The following is a 17,981-nucleotide window of genomic DNA, read 5'->3' as shown; positions in this document are numbered from 1 at the left end:
ATTCTGTGTTAGAGTCAGTGTTTTAATTGCAAACTATACCATTATGAAAAGAGAACCCAGTACATAAACAGCTGTCATCAGAGTTAGAGGTATGGTACCTTCCAGCCCTTCATCTTGCTATGGGAAGCCACAAAGTCTGGTTGTCTGACCTCTGGGAGTAAAAAGATAATAGAAAAAAAAAAAAAAAAAAGATAATAGGCCAGATAACTGCTGAGTGGATCCTGAGCCTAGCTATGGCACATCCTAAGCTTGATCTGACATCTGAATCTTGTCTAGCTGGGGAGGCAGCCTGGAAAGTGTTCTGTACACAGTAAGTTGATCCTACTTTAGTTAGTATGACATGTCAACTGTGTGAAAAGAATTGTCTTAGGTACTCTTCAAACTAGCAAGGAAGTGATAGGCTCTTTGCCATCCAAGAGCTTACAGTCTAGGCTAAGAACCAAATGTATGCTGAATTTTAGACTAATTATACAACAGTGTATCAAGTATGCTTGATCCTTACAGATAAAAATAGAAATGTTGAAGAAAAACAGTTATAGAATACCAAAAAGGCTAAGAGAGTAGGGATGGGATCATTGAAGCCTGGTGAGTTTAATTAAACTCTGAATTTCCTTGTGACTGGGGCTCAGTTTCTTCCTGTGAGTTCATCTCCCCCATGTTGTAGGGAGAAAGAAAGTGGCCAGTGATAACCATGATAACCATGTACTGAGCTCCTCCTGTTTTATGAGAATCTCTACAGGAGTTTACAGTGTTGTCACTCTGCTGAGTTCTGAAAACATTCACTGAGAATTCTGTGCAAGGAGGATACATTTAAAAAGATTAATAACCGAATAAGGTCATATGTTAAGCACATTCAAGATGAAGTGAACAGTGAACCAGGAGAAGCTTCCTGGAAATAGGGGATTTGGAAATGGTTCCTAGAGAATGAGTAGAAATGAGGCAGTTTGTGGGGAATGAAAAGATTGCCCACATGGAAGCCAACATGACCAAAAGTGAAGATACAGGAATATTGTGGAAGAGTCCAGAGGCAGTGAGCATATCTGCTGGCCAAAGTAGAGGATTCTCTGAGGGGCATAATGAAACTTAAGCTGGAGAGTAAGCTTGGGGTAGATTGTGGAGGGCCCAGAATATCCAGTGAAAACAATGAGGCTCTCTTCTACCAAGTGCTTATAGGATCATTTTTTTAAAAAACAGTTTTATTGGGATCCCTGGGTGGCTCAGCGTTTAGGTGTCTGCCTTCGGCCCAGGGCGTGATCCCGGGGTCCTGGGATTGAGTCCCACCCACATTGGGCTCCCTGCATGGTGCCTGCTTCTCCCTCTGCCACTGTCTCTGCCTCTGTGTGTGTGTATGTTTCTCATGAATAAATAAATAAAATATTTTTAAAAAAATAAAAATAAAAACAGTTTTATTGAAAGATAACTCACATACCAGAAACAAAAGCTGTGCTTTGGCCAGAGTGTGCAGCTTAAGCACCAGCTTTGCCTCCTGCTCTGAGTGGTTCTGGGTTCTATGTTTCCTCAGCCCTCTGTTACACTTGCTCTTATAGGTGCCTCCATTGCTCTAATGGACAAAGAAGGATTGACAGCCCTCAGCTGGGCTTGCTTGAAGGGTCATCTGTCAGTAGTCCGTTCTCTGGTGGATAATGGAGCTGCTACAGACCATGCTGACAAGAACGGCCGCACCCCCCTGGATCTGGCAGCTTTCTATGGTGATGCCGAGGTGGTGAGTGCCTTTACAGAAGCCTTTGCATAGCATAGGTAGGGAAGGTTCTCCATCCATAATGTCATCTGGGATTAAGGGTAGAGTAGCATGTTGATGATTTCTGATAGAAAGTTCGTGGACCTGTACTTGCTAGAGGACAGGAATATTCAAAACACCACTGAAGACCAAGAATACATGTATGGCCTGAAATACCATGGCTACTCAGCCTGGTTCAGAGCAGCAGTTGAATAAAAAGCCCAGGCAGCAGCCAAAGCCCTCAGTGGAGCTCTGCTGAGCCACTGCACTTGTGTTAACTGTTCTGCTTGATCCATGTTCTAGGTCCAGTTCTTGGTGGATCACGGGGCCATGATTGAACATGTTGACTATAGCGGAATGCGCCCTTTGGATAGGGCAGTGGGGTGCCGGAACACTTCTGTTGTTGTCACTCTTCTGAAGAAAGGAGCCAAGATAGGTAGGAGAAAGGAAGAAGGTGCTGGCCATCTGTGCCCGGGGGCCAGAGTGGCCCAGTGGTCTGGCTGCCCTGGGTGTTTGGTGTGAGTGTGTATAGTTTCCCCTCTGCCCTGGCCCAGTTGTTGTTAAGTGAACAGAAAGGCTCTTGGCCAGAGAAAGCACCATCTGAGCCACGGTCTACACCACTCTGTGTCCAGACTCACATGGTTCTCTGCCATGCCCTTAGGGGCCTCAGCCAGGAGGCTGCTCTGACCTCAAGCACATCTTAGTGCTAATGCCTGTGTGCCAGCCCCGCCCTGTGAGCATCCTCGATCCCTGCACTGCCGTGAGCCTCTGCTTTCCCTTGCTCTGTATGTGCTTCAGACTCTCCAGTCCCTGCTGCTGCCGCCCCACCTGCACCCCCATCCCTCAGACCCATAGACAAGGGTTGGCTGATATGCTGGCTTTTTTGCTGCCTGCCTCTCACTGCTGCTTTTTCCTTCTTTTTTTTTTTTTTTTTTTTTCACCTTCATCCATTTTTTTTTCCTCTCCTACAACTTTTTGTTTTCTCCTTTCTTTGAAGGTTGTCAGACGTTACCGAGTCGCCCACGAGGTATATTTCACCGCTGTCAGCATCAGGCGTGGTCTGATGGCTTGGTCAGCTTTGCCTTCTCCTCTTTGATTTAGCCTGCATGAGTTCCCTACACCTCTAATCTTTTAATTTACTTCACCTTAAAAGAAGATTTTTTTTAATGACTGTTGTAGAGAATAACTTGAACTTTTGATAACTAACCCTGGAAAGCTTAGTTGGTAAATAATTCAGGTGTCTATAAACTAATCAGTTTAACCTCTTCTTTCTCTTTGTGGGTAAAGTAGTCCTCAGTAATGTCGGCTTGTTGGCTTGTTTCACATCTTTTGACTTTTGAACTGTGCTCCTGGTTCAAAGTAAATCCCAGGGAGGCCTATTCAATACTTACTCCCAATTAAGGGAGCCTTTAGAATCTTTAATGATTCCCCTTCTACAAAGTACATATTTTTAAGTTAAGAGACTAAACAACTAGGGATCATGAGTCCCAAGGTTGCCTTTTTTGGATTTTTTAGATCTTGTGGTAACATTTAATGTAAACCTTCTCCTAATGACCTCATTTAAAATAACTCCAGAGTAAGCCATGGCCTGCCCAAATACAACACGTTGGCAGGCTTTGCTGCCCTCTTGTGGTGCAAGCTCAGACAGTTCAGACGTTCTTATTTTAAGGTGAATAGAAATCCAGCGCAGCTTCTTGGCAGTGGGAGTCCCTAAGATACTCCCAGGTCTAAACGATGAGGAAATTGTTGTGGAGCAAGTTGTTCTCTCAGCAGAAATCCCCCAGGATGTTTTTTTCACCTAGCTTCCTGCCACCCTTACATTGTCTGAGTTTTTTACCCATCATGCATCCTGTACACTACAGGTCCAGCCACATGGGCGATGGCCACCTCCAAACCAGACATCATGATCATCCTGTTGAGCAAGCTGATGGAAGAGGGGGACATGTTTTATAAGGTGAGGGGAGGAAGAAACAGTTTCCTTAAAGCAGCCACTGACTCTTTTCTACATGTAGAATTTACTAAAGTCTTGACAGTCTCATCTTCGGCTCTAAGGCAAAGGGAGACTGCTATCCCTCAGTGATGGGCTCATAAGTCGAAGACACTGAGTTTTTAATTTCCCAAGAGGAGAGCAGAAGGGCCTATATATAAGCCTGTAGCTGATCAACTTGAAGACCTAATTTTAACTGGTCACTAGTAGGCAGTTATATAAATCATGCATGGAATCTGCTAAGTGGGACCTGGAAACTCATGGGACAAGTGAAGTAAAACTATGTAGTAGAGATATTTCTAGTCCATGGGAAAGAGGCATTGATCTTTGCTTTCATATTTAATTTATACATAGATTTAAAAGTCTGTAGTAATAATAGCTTGTTAACATCCCTGAGTAAGATAAGGAAAGCAAGACAAATAGCAGTTATAAGATTTGCTTAAGTCACTCACTGAATCACAACAAAAAAGCATGGAGTCTTTTTGTGCTCACAATTTTAGCTGAAGGCCTATAACCCTAACACAGACTCTCTCCCATGGCCTATAGGAAGTCCCAAAAGAACATTACATGTCAGGGCACCTGGCTGCCTCAGTCAGAAGAACATGTGATTCTTGTTGTGAGTTTGAGCCCCACGGTAGGTGTAGAGATTACTTAAAAAAAAAAAAAAAAGAAAAAAGAACATGTCACGGTTGTCTGGTTAAGATATCAGCATCTTCTCCTGAAGGTAAATATAAATCCAACCTCACTGAGATATTTCCCAGGCCCAAAGATGGGAAATGATCAAGAAGCGCATTATTATGTAAGAAACATACAGTTCCTGGGAGCAGAGTTGTGTTTTCTGAGGATGAAAGTCATGGTAATCTAGGACTCCTGGACTCCAAGGAAACTGGAGTCCTGACCCAACCAGTATTTCACATGACTTCCAAGAAGTCATTACTCTGGGTGTTACATTTATGGACTTGGGGATAGCATTGCTCTCAGGAATCTAAGCCCTGGTCATAATATAACCTCTGATATTCCAAGAAAAGGAGTCCTACCTCCTAAGGAGAAGAGGCCCAACTACTGCTGTTCCCACCCAGAATTCTACCTTGGCGTACTCCAGATCCCTCCTTAATGAAAGGTGCTGAAGACATAATCAAAAGATCAGGATCCTTGGTGGAGTTACAGCTATACAGAAGAAATGGAGCAGATTAAGATCAGTGGAATGAATGGGAGATGCCTCCTGCATTATTCTGAGTTCAGCTTCTAGATTTTCCTTTGTTTTATTTTTTTTGTGTGTGTGTATGTATGTATTAGCTGATAGATTTTTCAGATACAAAATGTGAGGAAAATTCAAGGCCCCTATTACCAGGTCCCTAAGTTGATCATAGATTTACTGCATCTTGGAAAATCCTTCCTACATAGATCACAAATTCTAAACTCCTCTACTACCACCCTATCCCCAGCCTTTTCTAAAAGCAAGGGAATACTGACATACAATTTTATGCATTGAGATTCAGGAAGCAACGGCTAGACTGTTTTAGCTCCCACCTCCTTTGTGAGAAAGAGAATGACCTGTTGTACAGGACTGGCAAGGAGGAGCATCAGACAGGAAGTATTCCAGGCAAGCCAAAAGTAAAGAAGTAGTAATAACTCTGTAGTGGTTGGGACTAGGAAATGATATGTGTCCCAGGGATGTAGGGTCAAGAAAAAGCTCCTTTGAAATGAGCAAGATCGGTCTCTTGGGAATCCAGTCAGGAAGCCTGAGGTTCCAGGTGTTGGTTCTCTGGCTTGTGTCTTGGGGTATCCCCTTCAACCTTGCCCTTCCTGCCAGGTGAGTTTCCTGTTGAAAAGACTGGACCCTCTGCTCTCACTGCCGGGGCCAGACCTCATCCCCAGGCTAGTAGTGTTTGGGAGGGTGAACTTAATCATCACTGCAGAGAGGAGGAAGGGAGTGGGGGCCGGACCTCCTCAGTTGCTCAGCAGACCAACTGTGTGTTTTGCCATCTTGTACTCCCATTAGAAAGGTAAAGTAAAGGAGGCTGCCCAGCGCTACCAGTATGCTCTGAAGAAATTCCCCCGAGAAGGGTTTGGTGAGGACTTGAAAACCTTCCGGGAACTAAAGGTGTCTCTCCTCCTCAACCTCTCTCGATGTCGCAGGAAAATGAACGTAAGTCCCTCTCCTCCCAGCTGCTTTCTACAGCCCTGGAAGCTGACAGTCCACATCACTCACTGGCTCTTACCAGGCCCTGAAATCGTTCTCTGCCCCATTTGGAACTTGGTTGTCCTTCACAGAGCACTGACATTTGCAATTTGAAAGAAATCAAGTCTGAGTATGCTCCGTATCTTAAACTATAAAAAAGTTAATGCTATGGGCACTTTTGGAGCTTTCTGAATTTTTAGTTCCCACCAAAAGTGATTGAAATACCATCATCATCGTCTCCTATCCCCAAGTCAGTTTTCCAGTCTTTGGGAAAATGTGGGAGCAGTGGCCACTCGAATTCCAGCTGCAATTGGATATGAATTGTAGTCACTCCCTTCCTTTCTGGTAGGCCCATCATCACTTAAGGAAGGGCTGGAAAGACGGCTCAGGACCATGGACTTCAAGGTTTATTTCAAAGGCTAATCTAATTGAACTTTTCACTCCTTTCTTCATCTTTGTACTCCAGCATGCCCTGGCTCTTCTGTCACGGAGGGAACCATAGGACTCTTCCTGCTCCTCTGTTACCTCCCAAGTAGTCCTTGGTCCTTTTCACCTGCCATGCAGAAACAGTCTCTGATGCCCTCAGCCACTGCTTCCGTGACACACAGATACTCCCAGGCCGAGAACCCTCTCTCAGAGATTGGCAAGAGCTGAGATTGTGTCAGAAACCTCTGATAACCCCCTGCCTGAGGTCTCACAGTTCCTCAGGAGCTAAAAACAATCCACCCTGAAAAAGAATGCCAATGAATAGGGAGCTCAGCTGTGCAGAAGTGAGATTTCAGCTGCAGGGGCAAGAGGCCTGCTGTCAGTTCCAGAGAGAGGTTGTTTGTGTGTACAACCTTCATCTCCTCCAGCTAAACCCTGGCAATCAGAAGAGCCCTCATGTCGACATGCGTGTCTCAGAGAACAGAGTTATGGCCCAAAGAGGCAGAGTTGCCCAGGGTGCTAAGGAGAGTGGGGACAGGGTAGCAGTTCCTGTTGGGAAGGGGATGCCCCAAGGAAGGCACTGAGGCTCTTCTGTGAAACAGAACCAGACCAGCGGTACCCATGCTCCCCGCAAGGCACTAGCCAGTGAGAATGAGACAGTGCTCAGGAGCCGCTACCAGCCTGCCACCTTCTCTTTTGCCTAAACAAATAATCTACTTCTTAAAAGCATTCTAATCTTGCCAAAAATGATGATTGTCCAAAGAAAAAAGATAAGAATGGAGACAGTAGCAATAGGAGAGGACTTCCGTAAGTTGGAATACTTCCTCGCTAGCTTCACGCTTGCTCAGAAACAGTTACCAGTCACCTCCCATGACCAATACTGTACAAAGCACCTGAGGTCCATCTTCTTCTGTCCGAGATAGCTTGTCACTTTTCCTTGTTAACTTCTACCTATACCCCAGGCCTTCATTCTGCCTCAGGAGCCATGCATGTCACCAGAAGTTACTGTGCTGTCCTAAGGCTTTGACATTGAAAGAAGAGAAAGAACTCTCCTTTTAGCTTAGTATGGAAGAGTACCTTTACAACTCTGGCTTTGTTCCCCAGAACCCCCATTCCCAGGGTTCTCAGATGAGGACAGATGAGACCATGCTCCTTGAGGGAGCCTCAGTGATCAAGGAATGAAGTGACAGCACAAACCCTAGTCACAGCCAGGGCCCTCTCTTACTTTATTTTTGTTGTTTTAAATGCTTCCTAAGTAAGGAACCAGTTATGAGGAAAACCAGAGAAACCCCTGTGAAATAGAAGGGAAACTACCATTTACTAAGCATCTACTATGTGCCAGCAATGGTGTTGGGTCTTTCAAAAGTGTTCTCACATTTCATCCTGTCTGTGAAGTAGCTATGGATGCAAAAACACGCCACCCCCTCTGAGGGGTTGTGGGGTCGACCAGAGGACTGAACCCAAGTCTGTGTGGCACCCCTACCCCATCTAGTTAGTCTCCATGGTCAGTGCAGTTCTCCCTTCCACAAACCTCATCCTGCTGGATCTCACTCACCCCCTAGAGGGCGTGACAGGAAGCTGGGGCATAGGATGAGGCCCCCATGTTTGCCTCACACACATATGTGTAACAAGAGTTCAGGTTTCTAACTTCAGGAGCCTCATTGGGTTAACATTTGGCTTCTGGGCTAGAAGGAATTTCATTAGAAAAGCAGAGGAAGGCAAATGAAAAGTATTTTAATGCTTCTGGGCAGGTAAATTCCCGGGAGTTGTTGCAGGCCACACAGGGCAAAGGCAAAAGGAGCTTCTAGCCTAGGCCACATGGCTAGAGCCATGCCAGGCATGTCAGGAACCCCACGTGTTCCATCCATAAATGTCAAAGAAATGTACATATAATCTGTTTTATTCCCAAACTGTCTATTTTTCATATCTCTTCAATGACTCATTTGCACACCTATTGTAATGACAGGATTTTGGAATGGCGGAGGAATTTGCTACTAAGGCCCTGGAGCTGAAACCGAAATCTTATGAAGCTTACTATGCAAGAGCAAGGGCAAAACGCAGCAGCAGGTGAGGAGAGAGAGAGAGGGTGACGAGCAAGATGTCTCTTTTCCAAAAATCTGGCCAAAGCAATGTAGGCCATCCTGGGGCATATGTACCCAAATGTGTCTCTCCCTGAGGACTTTGAGGGCCATGCTTTGGGGATGGCTCCCATAGCATAGAACTCCGCTTGATACTGGCAAATCTTCAGGGCTATGGAGATCTAGAACATTTTACTTTGGGAGAAAAATGCCTTTGTGTTGCTAGAGAATGGTACCTTCTTCCATGAAGCCTCTGCTATCTCTCAATCGCTTTTTAACCCCTAGAGCAGACAGCATGAAGAGACACTGGTGCCTTAAGAAGAGGTCACTTAAGCAAAATATCCTTCTGGCCCTTTTAGAAGGAAAAGTAGAATGGGTCACTTATATGGCAGGCTCCTCTTTTCCTGTAGGCATTTGAGGAGTCCCTAGGTCATTTAATCTTCCTTCTGAGTCTCTCCTCAAGTCTGGTAGCATCAGACCTCCTCCTCACCTAAGTCACCACCACCACACCACACCCTCGCGGAGACAGGAGGTCCCTGCTGCCAGGATTGAGGGGTCCAAGAGAAACTGCATCCCTCATGTCCATCTGCTGTGGCTTGGCCAGTGGACATGAAAGGCTCCAGAAAGACCTAGAACCTGCCATCACTGATCTTTGGATAACTTGTCACTGTCCTTGATGCCTCCTGCCCAGTGCCCTTCCCTTCTTCCCAACTCTGCCCAGGAAAGAATTGCTTCAGGTGCACTGTTGTGGCCAGGGGAGGATATGGTCCTAACAGCCAAACCCAGGTTAAGTCTAGTGACAACAGTGGCAGTAATATTAGTCTTAACTAGCTGGGGTAACAAAGTCCTTATAGAAGCTTAACTATCAAATTCTCTTTTTCCCCAGATAATTCCTTACCCACAAAGGCAGTTGCCGCTTTCCTGGGCGATACTAATAGGATGGGAATATGTCTGAGAGTTTGTGTCCTCATCTGTAAATTAGAATCTGAGTTGCCTAGTCAGCAAGCCTAATACCTGCCCAGCTCTGATGTAGCAGAACGGAGGAATAGCAGTGCTGTGGGGCGAGAGGGAGAAAGGGGCAGAAGACAGGCTTCTTGCCAAGGACTGAACAGGCCTGAAATTTGGAGCCAAAATATTGAGAATACAAAGAAAAAATTATGCTGGATCAGCAAGATTTTTAAATATTGTAGTTACTGTTTTGTTCCTAAGCTAATTGACAGTGACCCTGTAAATGACAACCCCACCCAACCCTTATACTGCCTGGTGTGCATTTGCGCACTTACAGAATCTTCCGGAAGGGCCTGGCGGGACTAACAAACGGGGCCATTTCTCTGCTAATCCCAGAGAGGCCAGAAGGAAGATGGAGGCTAAACAGGCTAAGGAAGCATTCTGGACTCTTCCAGAATGACAGCCTCCCTGTTTCCTTCCTTATAAATCAAACGAAAGCAACCCCAATGCCCGCCCAGACTCCCACAGATACTATCCCCAGTTCTCTGAATAGTGGCTGCCTCCTCAGCTCTTGGTAATTCCTGTTGATTCAGAATAACTCCAGTTCCTGTGTTTACATTTTGTCAAGCAGACAGTTTGCAGCAGCCTTAGAGGATCTGAACGAGGCCATCAAGCTCTGTCCAAACAACCGTGAGATCCAGAGACTCCTGCTGCGAGTGGAGGAGGAATGCCGCCAGATGCAGCCGCCGCCACCACCTCAGCAGCCGCCTCAGCCGCCGCTCCCAGAAGAAGCGGAACCCGAACCACAGCACGAAGACATATACTCTGTACAGGATATATTCGAGGAGGAGTACCTGGAGCAGGATGTTGAAAATGTTTCCATTGGCCTCCAGACCGAGGCTCGGCCCAGTCAGGGGCTCCCAATAATCCAGAGCCCTCCCTCCTCTCCGGCCCATCGGGACTCAGCCTACATCTCTAGCTCACCACTTGGCTCGCATCAGGTTTTTGACTTCCGTTCCAGTAGCTCTGTAGGTTCTCCCACCAGACAGGGCTATCAGTCCACCTCACCCGCTCTTTCTCCGACTCACCAGAACTCTCATTACAGGCCTAGTCCTCCGCATACTTCCCCGGCCCACCAGAGCGGCTCTTACCGCTTTAGCCCCCCACCCGTGGGAGGACAGGGCAAGGAATACCCAAGCCCCCCTCCTTCCCCTCTCCGGAGAGGCCCTCAGTATCGGGCCAGCCCTCCTGCTGAAAGCATGAGTATCTATAGATCTCAGTCTGGCTCACCCGTGCGCTATCAACAAGAAACAAGTGTTAGTCAGCTTCCTGGCAGACCGAAATCCCCATTATCCAAAATGGCCCAGCGGCCCTACCAGATGCCTCAGCTTCCTGTGGCAGTTCCCCAGCAAGGGCTTAGGCTACAGCCTGCCAAGGCCCAGATTGTGAGAAGCAACCAGCCCAGCTCAGCGGTTCATTCAAGCACTGTCATCTCCACAGGGGCCTATGGCCAAGTAGCCCACTCGATGGCTAGTAAATACCAGTCTTCACAAGGAGACATGGGAGTAAGTCAGAGCCGATTGGTTTATCAAGGGTCAATTGGGGGGATCGTAGGAGATGGGAGACCTGTGCAACATGTCCAGGCTAGCCTAAGTGCAGGTGCCATCTGTCAACATGGAGGGTTGACCAAAGAAGACCTTCCACAGCGACCTTCCTCAGCATATCGGGGTGGTATGAGATACAGCCAGACGCCACAGATTGGGCGTAGTCAGTCTGCATCCTATTACCCAGTCTGTCACTCAAAACTAGATCTGGAGCGTTCCTCCAGCCAGCTAGGTTCCCCTGATGTGTCACATTTAATCAGAAGACCTATTAGTGTCAACCCTAATGAAATCAAGCCCCATCCACCCACTCCCAGGCCGCTGCTGCACTCCCAGAGTGTAGGCCTCCGCTTCTCTCCATCCAGCAATAGTATCTCATCAGCCTCCAACCTCACTCCTACCTTCCGGCCATCTTCTTCGATTCAACAAATGGAGATCCCACTAAAACCGGCGTATGATAGGTCATGTGATGAGCTGTCACCAGTGTCTCCCACTCAGGGAGGTTATCCCAGTGAGCCCACCCGATCCAGGACCACACCATTCATGGGGATCATAGATAAAACAGCCCGGACTCAACAGTACCCCCACCTTCACCAGCAGAATCGGACCTGGGCCGTGTCATCAGTGGATACCGTTCTCAGCCCCACGTCTCCAGGCAACCTGCCTCAGCCCGAGTCCTTCAGTCCACCATCATCCATCAGCAACATTGCCTTTTATAACAAAACCAACAATGCACAGAATGGCCATTTGCTGGAGGACGATTATTACAGCCCCCATGGGATGCTGGCTAATGGGTCCCGTGGAGACCTCTTGGAGAGAGTCGGCCAGGCCTCCTCATATCCTGATGTGAAGGTGGCTCGGACCCTCCCTGTGGCTCAGGCATACCAGGACAACCTGTACAGGCAGTTGTCCCGGGACTCTCGACAAGGGCAGACATCCCCTATCAAACCAAAGAGACCATTTGTGGAGTCTAATGTTTAAAAGACGTTTGTTGGAGTGAGACCCATATGTTTTCACTGCACATTTTCAGGCTTGGTTTCCACATTTGAGGTAGTTCTCTGGCTTAATTTCTCATGTAGTTTCTGTGTGGTGTTCAGAGGTGGCAGCCCACATGCCGGAGTTCTTTGCATGCAGCCGACCGGGAAGCTGGCCTCCAGGGAGCCAGGACTTCGGTTTCTCTCGTCTGTGCCCCAGCCACATGCTCTCTCCCTCTCTTCCGATGCCAACGAGGAGATTGTTGTGCCGTGTGCTTTAACCCAGGGAGATCAGACACACTGGTCAGCTTTTTCCAGGAGACAATCGCTTTCACTGATGTTCTTGTTGTGTGAATGTCTTTCTCCTTTTTTACAAAAATAAGGTGTTCTTGTTTGTTTTCTTCTAGGAACTTTAGAAAGAGTATGATGCCCCTTTGCCTTTGCATTCTTATCCAGTGTTATCCAAATAGCCAACCCCAGTGCATTCTTGTGCCATGGTCTCCTCCCCAGGACTGCCAGCTCCCTGCAGTCATCAGGTCTAGAATGTTCATTTAGGTTATTGCTGGTCTTCCTACAGGGGCAGAAGGATCAAGGAGAAAGAGAAGAAACAGGTCTATTAAATTGTAAGAAAAAAAACAATATAATTATTTAAAAATATCACTACATTGATTTTCCAAGAAGTGTTCTATGAGTATTTAGAAAACAACCAGCCCTTTAAATATTTCACTCAGCCAAGGAAATCGGATGAGGATCATGGATATTTTAAAATAATTCACCAAGAGGTATTCTTTAGGCTTTTAGCCAACAATTAACTATTAAAATCTACTGATTTTTCAGGGGTGGTGGGGGCAGTATTGGGGAGGGCAGGAATACATAAATAGAGCAAGAGGAAGACTGTTCTGGATTCTCAGTGAAAGGCTAGAGAAAAATCTTTGTCTTGGAGAAGTCTGCTCTTTAGGTCCTGATGTATCATCGAGCATCATATTCCACAAAAGCAAGCCCTTCCTGGAGTGTGACTGGTACAGTAATCCTGTCAGTGGGTCTTCACCCAGAGCCTAATTGTGTTCTTACCAGCCCTCCTCTTTAAAACCCACGTGGTGTAGTGAAAAGATTGGTTCTCTGAGAAGCAAATAATTCTCTTGGAACTCTATTCCTGAAGTTTGCACCCAGGGCCACTGCACCCTGTGCCAGATGTCATCTGATTCCATTTCCAGATCTAGTTTCATTATCTATTACTCTAGGAATTGTTTCTTCTTTTCTTTTTCGAGGTAGGAGTGTTTGGGGAGCGATCTTTGAAAACCAGACACAGCAAAGTGTTTCAGGGAGAAGACAGACCCCTTTCAGCCTTGGGTGGGGGCACAGGAGACGGACAGCAGGTCTTCTGATCCAGCTACCCTCCACCCTTCTGTGTCTTGTGGTCATTTGCTGACCTGTCCTGTGCGTGACTGAGGCCAGCATGAGATGGACAGCAAGAACACTGAAACCAAAGCCTTAGCACAGGCCTGGTACTGACTGCACATCAGCTCTGAAAACTTCAGAAACTGGACAAAAGAGAATTTGTTCTCTGTCCTTAGGAATCATTCTGCTCTTGTTCGTAAAGGGCTATTGAAAGGGCAGTTTCCTGAATAAAAATCCAGACGTGACCAGACCTGTTTGTAATAGTAAGTGTCCTTTGAAAGTATCACTAAGACACAGGGAGCATGAAGCTGAGATCAGAAACGTTTCGCTACTATTTTAGATTCTGCCAAATAGATGGACCCTCCGCCCCCAAGCCTGAAACAGGCCAGGACTTGTCTGTGCTAGAAGCAGACAGCTGGGCCAGCTCAAGACCCAGACTCTTTCCACTCTCTCTGATGCCTAGGGACTGTCTCCTACTCAGCTAGCCCAGGGCGAGTGCCAGTGTCTTATCCCTTCTCTTCTCCTTCCACCTCCCTCCCTCCCTCCCTCCCTCCCTCCCTCCCTCCCTCTCTTTTTCCCTCTCTCTTTCTCTCTCTCTCTGAGAAGATGAAGTGTTCAGCTGTAGCACCAGCCTGCAGCCAGGAGCCCAGCTCCCGCTTTGTCCAGGTCTCAGCCCTACGGGGCCCTTTGCATCTCCTCCCTTCCTCGTCACCTCTCACTGAGGAGCTGCTGCTACATTCTGAGAAATTTCTGTATCTGTCAGGAAAGTGCCCCTGCTTATTTGAAACACCACCACACATACCACCCGTACTCAGCTGTCTAGGCAAGTGAGCAGGTTCTGCATTTTACAAACATGCCACTGATGCCACTTGTCCCCAGGGTCTTTCGATTTTCCTGGACAAACTGGAGATTGCGGGTCTATGCCTTACTGGGCAAAACACTTAAAACAGTCAAAATGCAATTCTTTGTTAGCCATTGTAGGAGGAAGTGAATAGCACTACTGGGCTCCAGTTGAGTTTGACTAGAATATGCCAACTAGACCATACTGGGGACAGGCGACCGTTTTTCCCTGTAAGCAGACTGCCTGTGCTCTGTTGCACTACTTCACTGCCATGGGCTGATCTTAGTACCGAATCTCCGAGATGCCCTCTGCCCCAGCAGCACTTGCTGAGTCAATGTCTGGCCTCCAGTGGGGGAAGTTTTTCAGATGAGCCTGGTAAGTTCCACTCACCCAGTTCACATCACCCTGAAATGGAGACAGTAGTAACAGACTTCAGCCTCTAGATTTCTCACCAAATTGTACGTTTCGTTCACCCAGAATTCTTGCACTAATGGGTTCCCATCACATGTCTATAAATGGGTGCACTTTACTGTTTGAATTTGTAACTCTGATAAATACTGGATATTTAAGTGTGCGTGATGTCTTCATTAGAAAATAGCAAAACCGCTCTTGTCTTTTAGTGTATCTTTCAAGGAAGAAAAAAAAAAGGAAAGAAATCAAGCAGTGGATCACAACATTTATAGCACAAGAAATAACTGTTGTATATAAGCATCAAAAAGATTAAGGATTTTTAAATACAAAAAAAATATTTGCAGTGATTTTAAAGTGCTTTTCCAGCAATTTTCTTAGGGACTCCTGAGACATGGTTACTTTATTTACTGGATCAGTAAGGCACACAATTAACAATTAAAAATTAATGTTTATTTACAAAGTAAAGGGAAAACCTGTGTAACATGAGAATTTGGCACGGACAAAATGGAGACCATTTTGTATCTGCTGTTGTATCTTGTCCGGGTTGCAGACGTGCACTATTAAAGCCCCAAGTTAATAGAGCACAAACCCTTCTGTTCCTCTCCCATGTGCCCCTCTTTCTAGATGTGTTTAACTGAAACTCGAAGGCTCAGGAAAATCCTACTAATTAGAATCATGTACAGTACCCCAGGTCGTTGTCCAGAGATACAAGTTTGCTAATTTAGTCAAGCCTGGATTATTAAACACTTTTCCTAAATTATTGTAAACAGATCAGCCTAGAGAAAGGTATTCTCGGTCCTCATATTGTATAGTAGTTTATGAACCCCTCTCGAAATATTGGTATTTTTATATTCCAGAGATGTACCCAATAGAAAAATTAACCAGTATCTAATTTAATATCCATAAGTATTTTCCTTAGATATTTAGTCCTGTACAGTGGGTTATGTGGACATCACCTTGCTTCAACCACATTCTACCACTAGGTGTCACTGTGGCTCTGCACCAGGCTTGTCTGGTGGCAAAGGAGGGCAGCATGTCCCCCCTGGAGGAGCCGCCTCCAGGGTAGCCCGCAGGCCCAGAGGGTTCAGGAAGGAGGGACAGAGGCCTGCAGAGGTGTCTTCACGGATCTGTGCCAGTTGTGGCAAGACAAGCTCTTTGAACACTACCTGCTTTGGACCTTGAGCCAGGCAGAGGCTGGGAGAATGCTGACTAGAACTCACTTGCTCTGGTGGATGGGTGGGTGCGAGTTAAGACTCCTTTACTCCCCACAAGCACCCCTCTCAGTTTCTCTTGGCCTCCAACTTTTATAACTCCAGAGATGTCACAGTTGGGTGGTTTGATTCAAAAATAGTTATTTTTCTACTGCAGAAATGCCTTGGACAAAACCAGTTGCTCACTGAATCTTTGCCACAAAACGGAACAGGCTCCCCCTCCCTGTCCCAGCCTCTCCCACCCTGTCTGTCTGTCCTTGGGCTGCCCACTTCTCAAGAAACCAACTTGCAAAGGCAGCCTGCTGCTGCTTCCACACCGAGGCCTGTGCTGCCCCATTGAGTGCACATTGAGAGGTGTGGCTTTTTCTCCTTTTCCTCTAGGAATTCCAGACTGACCATCTACCATGACTAACAACAATGAACAAAGGGCTTAGGGGTAAGAGCTACCTACAAAGATGTGTCATGGAAACCTTCACCATGCAATGCCTTGAACTCAGCTCTGGCTGCTCCCAAGAAAAGGTGGCGGCGGGGGGGCGGGGGGCCTGGACACAAGCACAATGGGAATGGTGGAGCCACTGTGCAGAGCTACTTGAATAATCACTGGGTCTTCATCAACTCTTATAACACAGACCACTCAAGGGCTGAAGTGTTGGTAACCTGCATTTCGGTGTCCAATGCCTCACAGCTGCTGAACCACCCTGAGATGCTTGTGGCCACATGATGGCCACAGTCAGAGCTTTGCAAGTCTGTACCAAATGAATGCGTAATTGGACACCAAAAATCAAGTGTTACTTTCATGTTTCCTCACCCATATCATCTCACTTCTTCCTGCTGACTCTGATAATCTCCACTAAGCTGACCTGTCAGGTTTTAGCTGAACGCATATAGATGCAGGCCAGCATCACTCTCGTTTTTCAGACAGACTTACTCTCTGGAAAGGAAGGAGCCTAGCTGCTTTGTTTTTGTAGCACTTACTGGCTGGAGTTTTCTTTTGCCTAATCGCTAACCAGAACACATGGTTAGGGGGACTCAACTCAGTCCCTTCGGTCCCCAGGACCAGACAGACAGTTAATTCTGGAAATTCAGTACTTGAATGTACCTGCCTTATTGTGTACCAGCTTACTGGAAAAAAAAAAAAAAAAAAAAAGAGAAATGCTGGCTCTAGATCTCGCCTTCATTGACAGGTTATTTTGGGAATCCTGTAAGTTACACTTCCTGTTCCGGTTTGGTTTTGTTTTTGTTTTTGTTGTTTTTTTCCTTTGGCTGATTCCTGCTGAGTGGGGCCAGTTCCTCATCAGGCTCAGGGCAGGTGCCATCCTCAGGCATGGCCTCCTTTCCATTTAGCGCAGCATCTCCGTCTCTGTTCTGTCTCCTCCAAATCCAAGATGATTTTAATTAGTACAGACATGTACAGTCTACAATTACAGAGTGATTTGTACTAATATGATTTTGATTCCTCCTCCTCTTTGCTGTCCTTTCAAGACACTTGCTGGAAAAAGCTTTAATGCACTTAGTTTTCCTTTAGGTTTTCTATGATTCAGATGTAAAGGACTTTCTCTGTACAGTATATTATCCAATGCATGTTTGTTCTCTCTCCCGATATATTGAACACCACGCAGTTGTGAACTCGTGCAGTGGGGATGTCCCACACCCAACAGAGGCATTTAGCCCCCTGTGTATAAGGAAAGACATTTTCCTTTGCTGTACTTGCTTGAGCAGTTGTATTGTCTGTACATGTGAGCTGTGTGAGATAGATGTGAAAAGTTCAATGAATGCATTTTCCTGCCCATGTGTACAGATCGCCATCCGTACAATGAACTGTATGTATGAAAGCAAATGTACTTATTTATAAAGGGTAACACTTGGAAAAACCTGGTATGGTGGTGCTTTCTCCTTCCGTTACAGTGCCTCCCCGGGGAGCTGACTGGAGCCCTCACTGAGGTTCTGGGTGATTTGGTTGGTCTCTCTTGGGACCTGCAAAGTCACCCCTTCGAGCTTGTATTCATTCATTCAGTGAAGTGACAGCACCTGCTCAGAGTTGGGGCAGCACGGTGGGCACTCAAGAGAGCTGTGGCTGAGAAGACAGTTCTGTGCAAAGGCTTGCAGTATCCACTGAGAGAGGGAGGCTTTTTCTTCAGTGAGTTTCTCTCCAGCCAAATCAAGGGAGCACTGAACTCTTCTTGTTT

General features: G+C 46.5%; 1 protein-coding gene across 14 annotated transcripts in view; it reads left to right on the top strand.

Annotated features, from left to right (window-relative positions):
- TANC2 (tetratricopeptide repeat, ankyrin repeat and coiled-coil containing 2) overlaps positions 1–17,666 on the top strand; it is a 369,328-nt gene extending 351,662 nt beyond the window's left edge. For 12 of the 14 annotated variants that reach the window (XM_072781222.1, XM_072781217.1, XM_072781218.1 and 9 more), the window contains 7 exons: positions 1,548–1,723; positions 2,042–2,174; positions 2,736–2,765; positions 3,601–3,692; positions 5,728–5,874; positions 8,300–8,400; positions 9,991–17,666. In XM_072781222.1, the coding sequence (XP_072637323.1) occupies positions 1,548–1,723; positions 2,042–2,174; positions 2,736–2,765; positions 3,601–3,692; positions 5,728–5,874; positions 8,300–8,400; positions 9,991–11,941 (2,630 nt within the window). In that variant the 3' untranslated portion in view covers positions 11,942–17,666. The remainder of the gene's footprint in view (positions 1–1,547; positions 1,724–2,041; positions 2,175–2,735; positions 2,766–3,600; positions 3,693–5,727; positions 5,875–8,299; positions 8,401–9,990) is intronic. The other 2 variants (XM_072781226.1, XM_072781219.1) reach the window with 1 other exon arrangement.
- The last annotated feature ends 315 nt before the right edge of the window (positions 17,667–17,981 follow it).

The sequence above is a fragment of the Canis lupus genome, chromosome 16 (genome assembly GCF_048164855.1).
Source record: "Canis lupus baileyi chromosome 16, mCanLup2.hap1, whole genome shotgun sequence".
NCBI lineage: Eukaryota > Metazoa > Chordata > Mammalia > Carnivora > Canidae > Canis > Canis lupus.
This window is presented reverse-complemented; position numbering and strand designations above follow the sequence as displayed.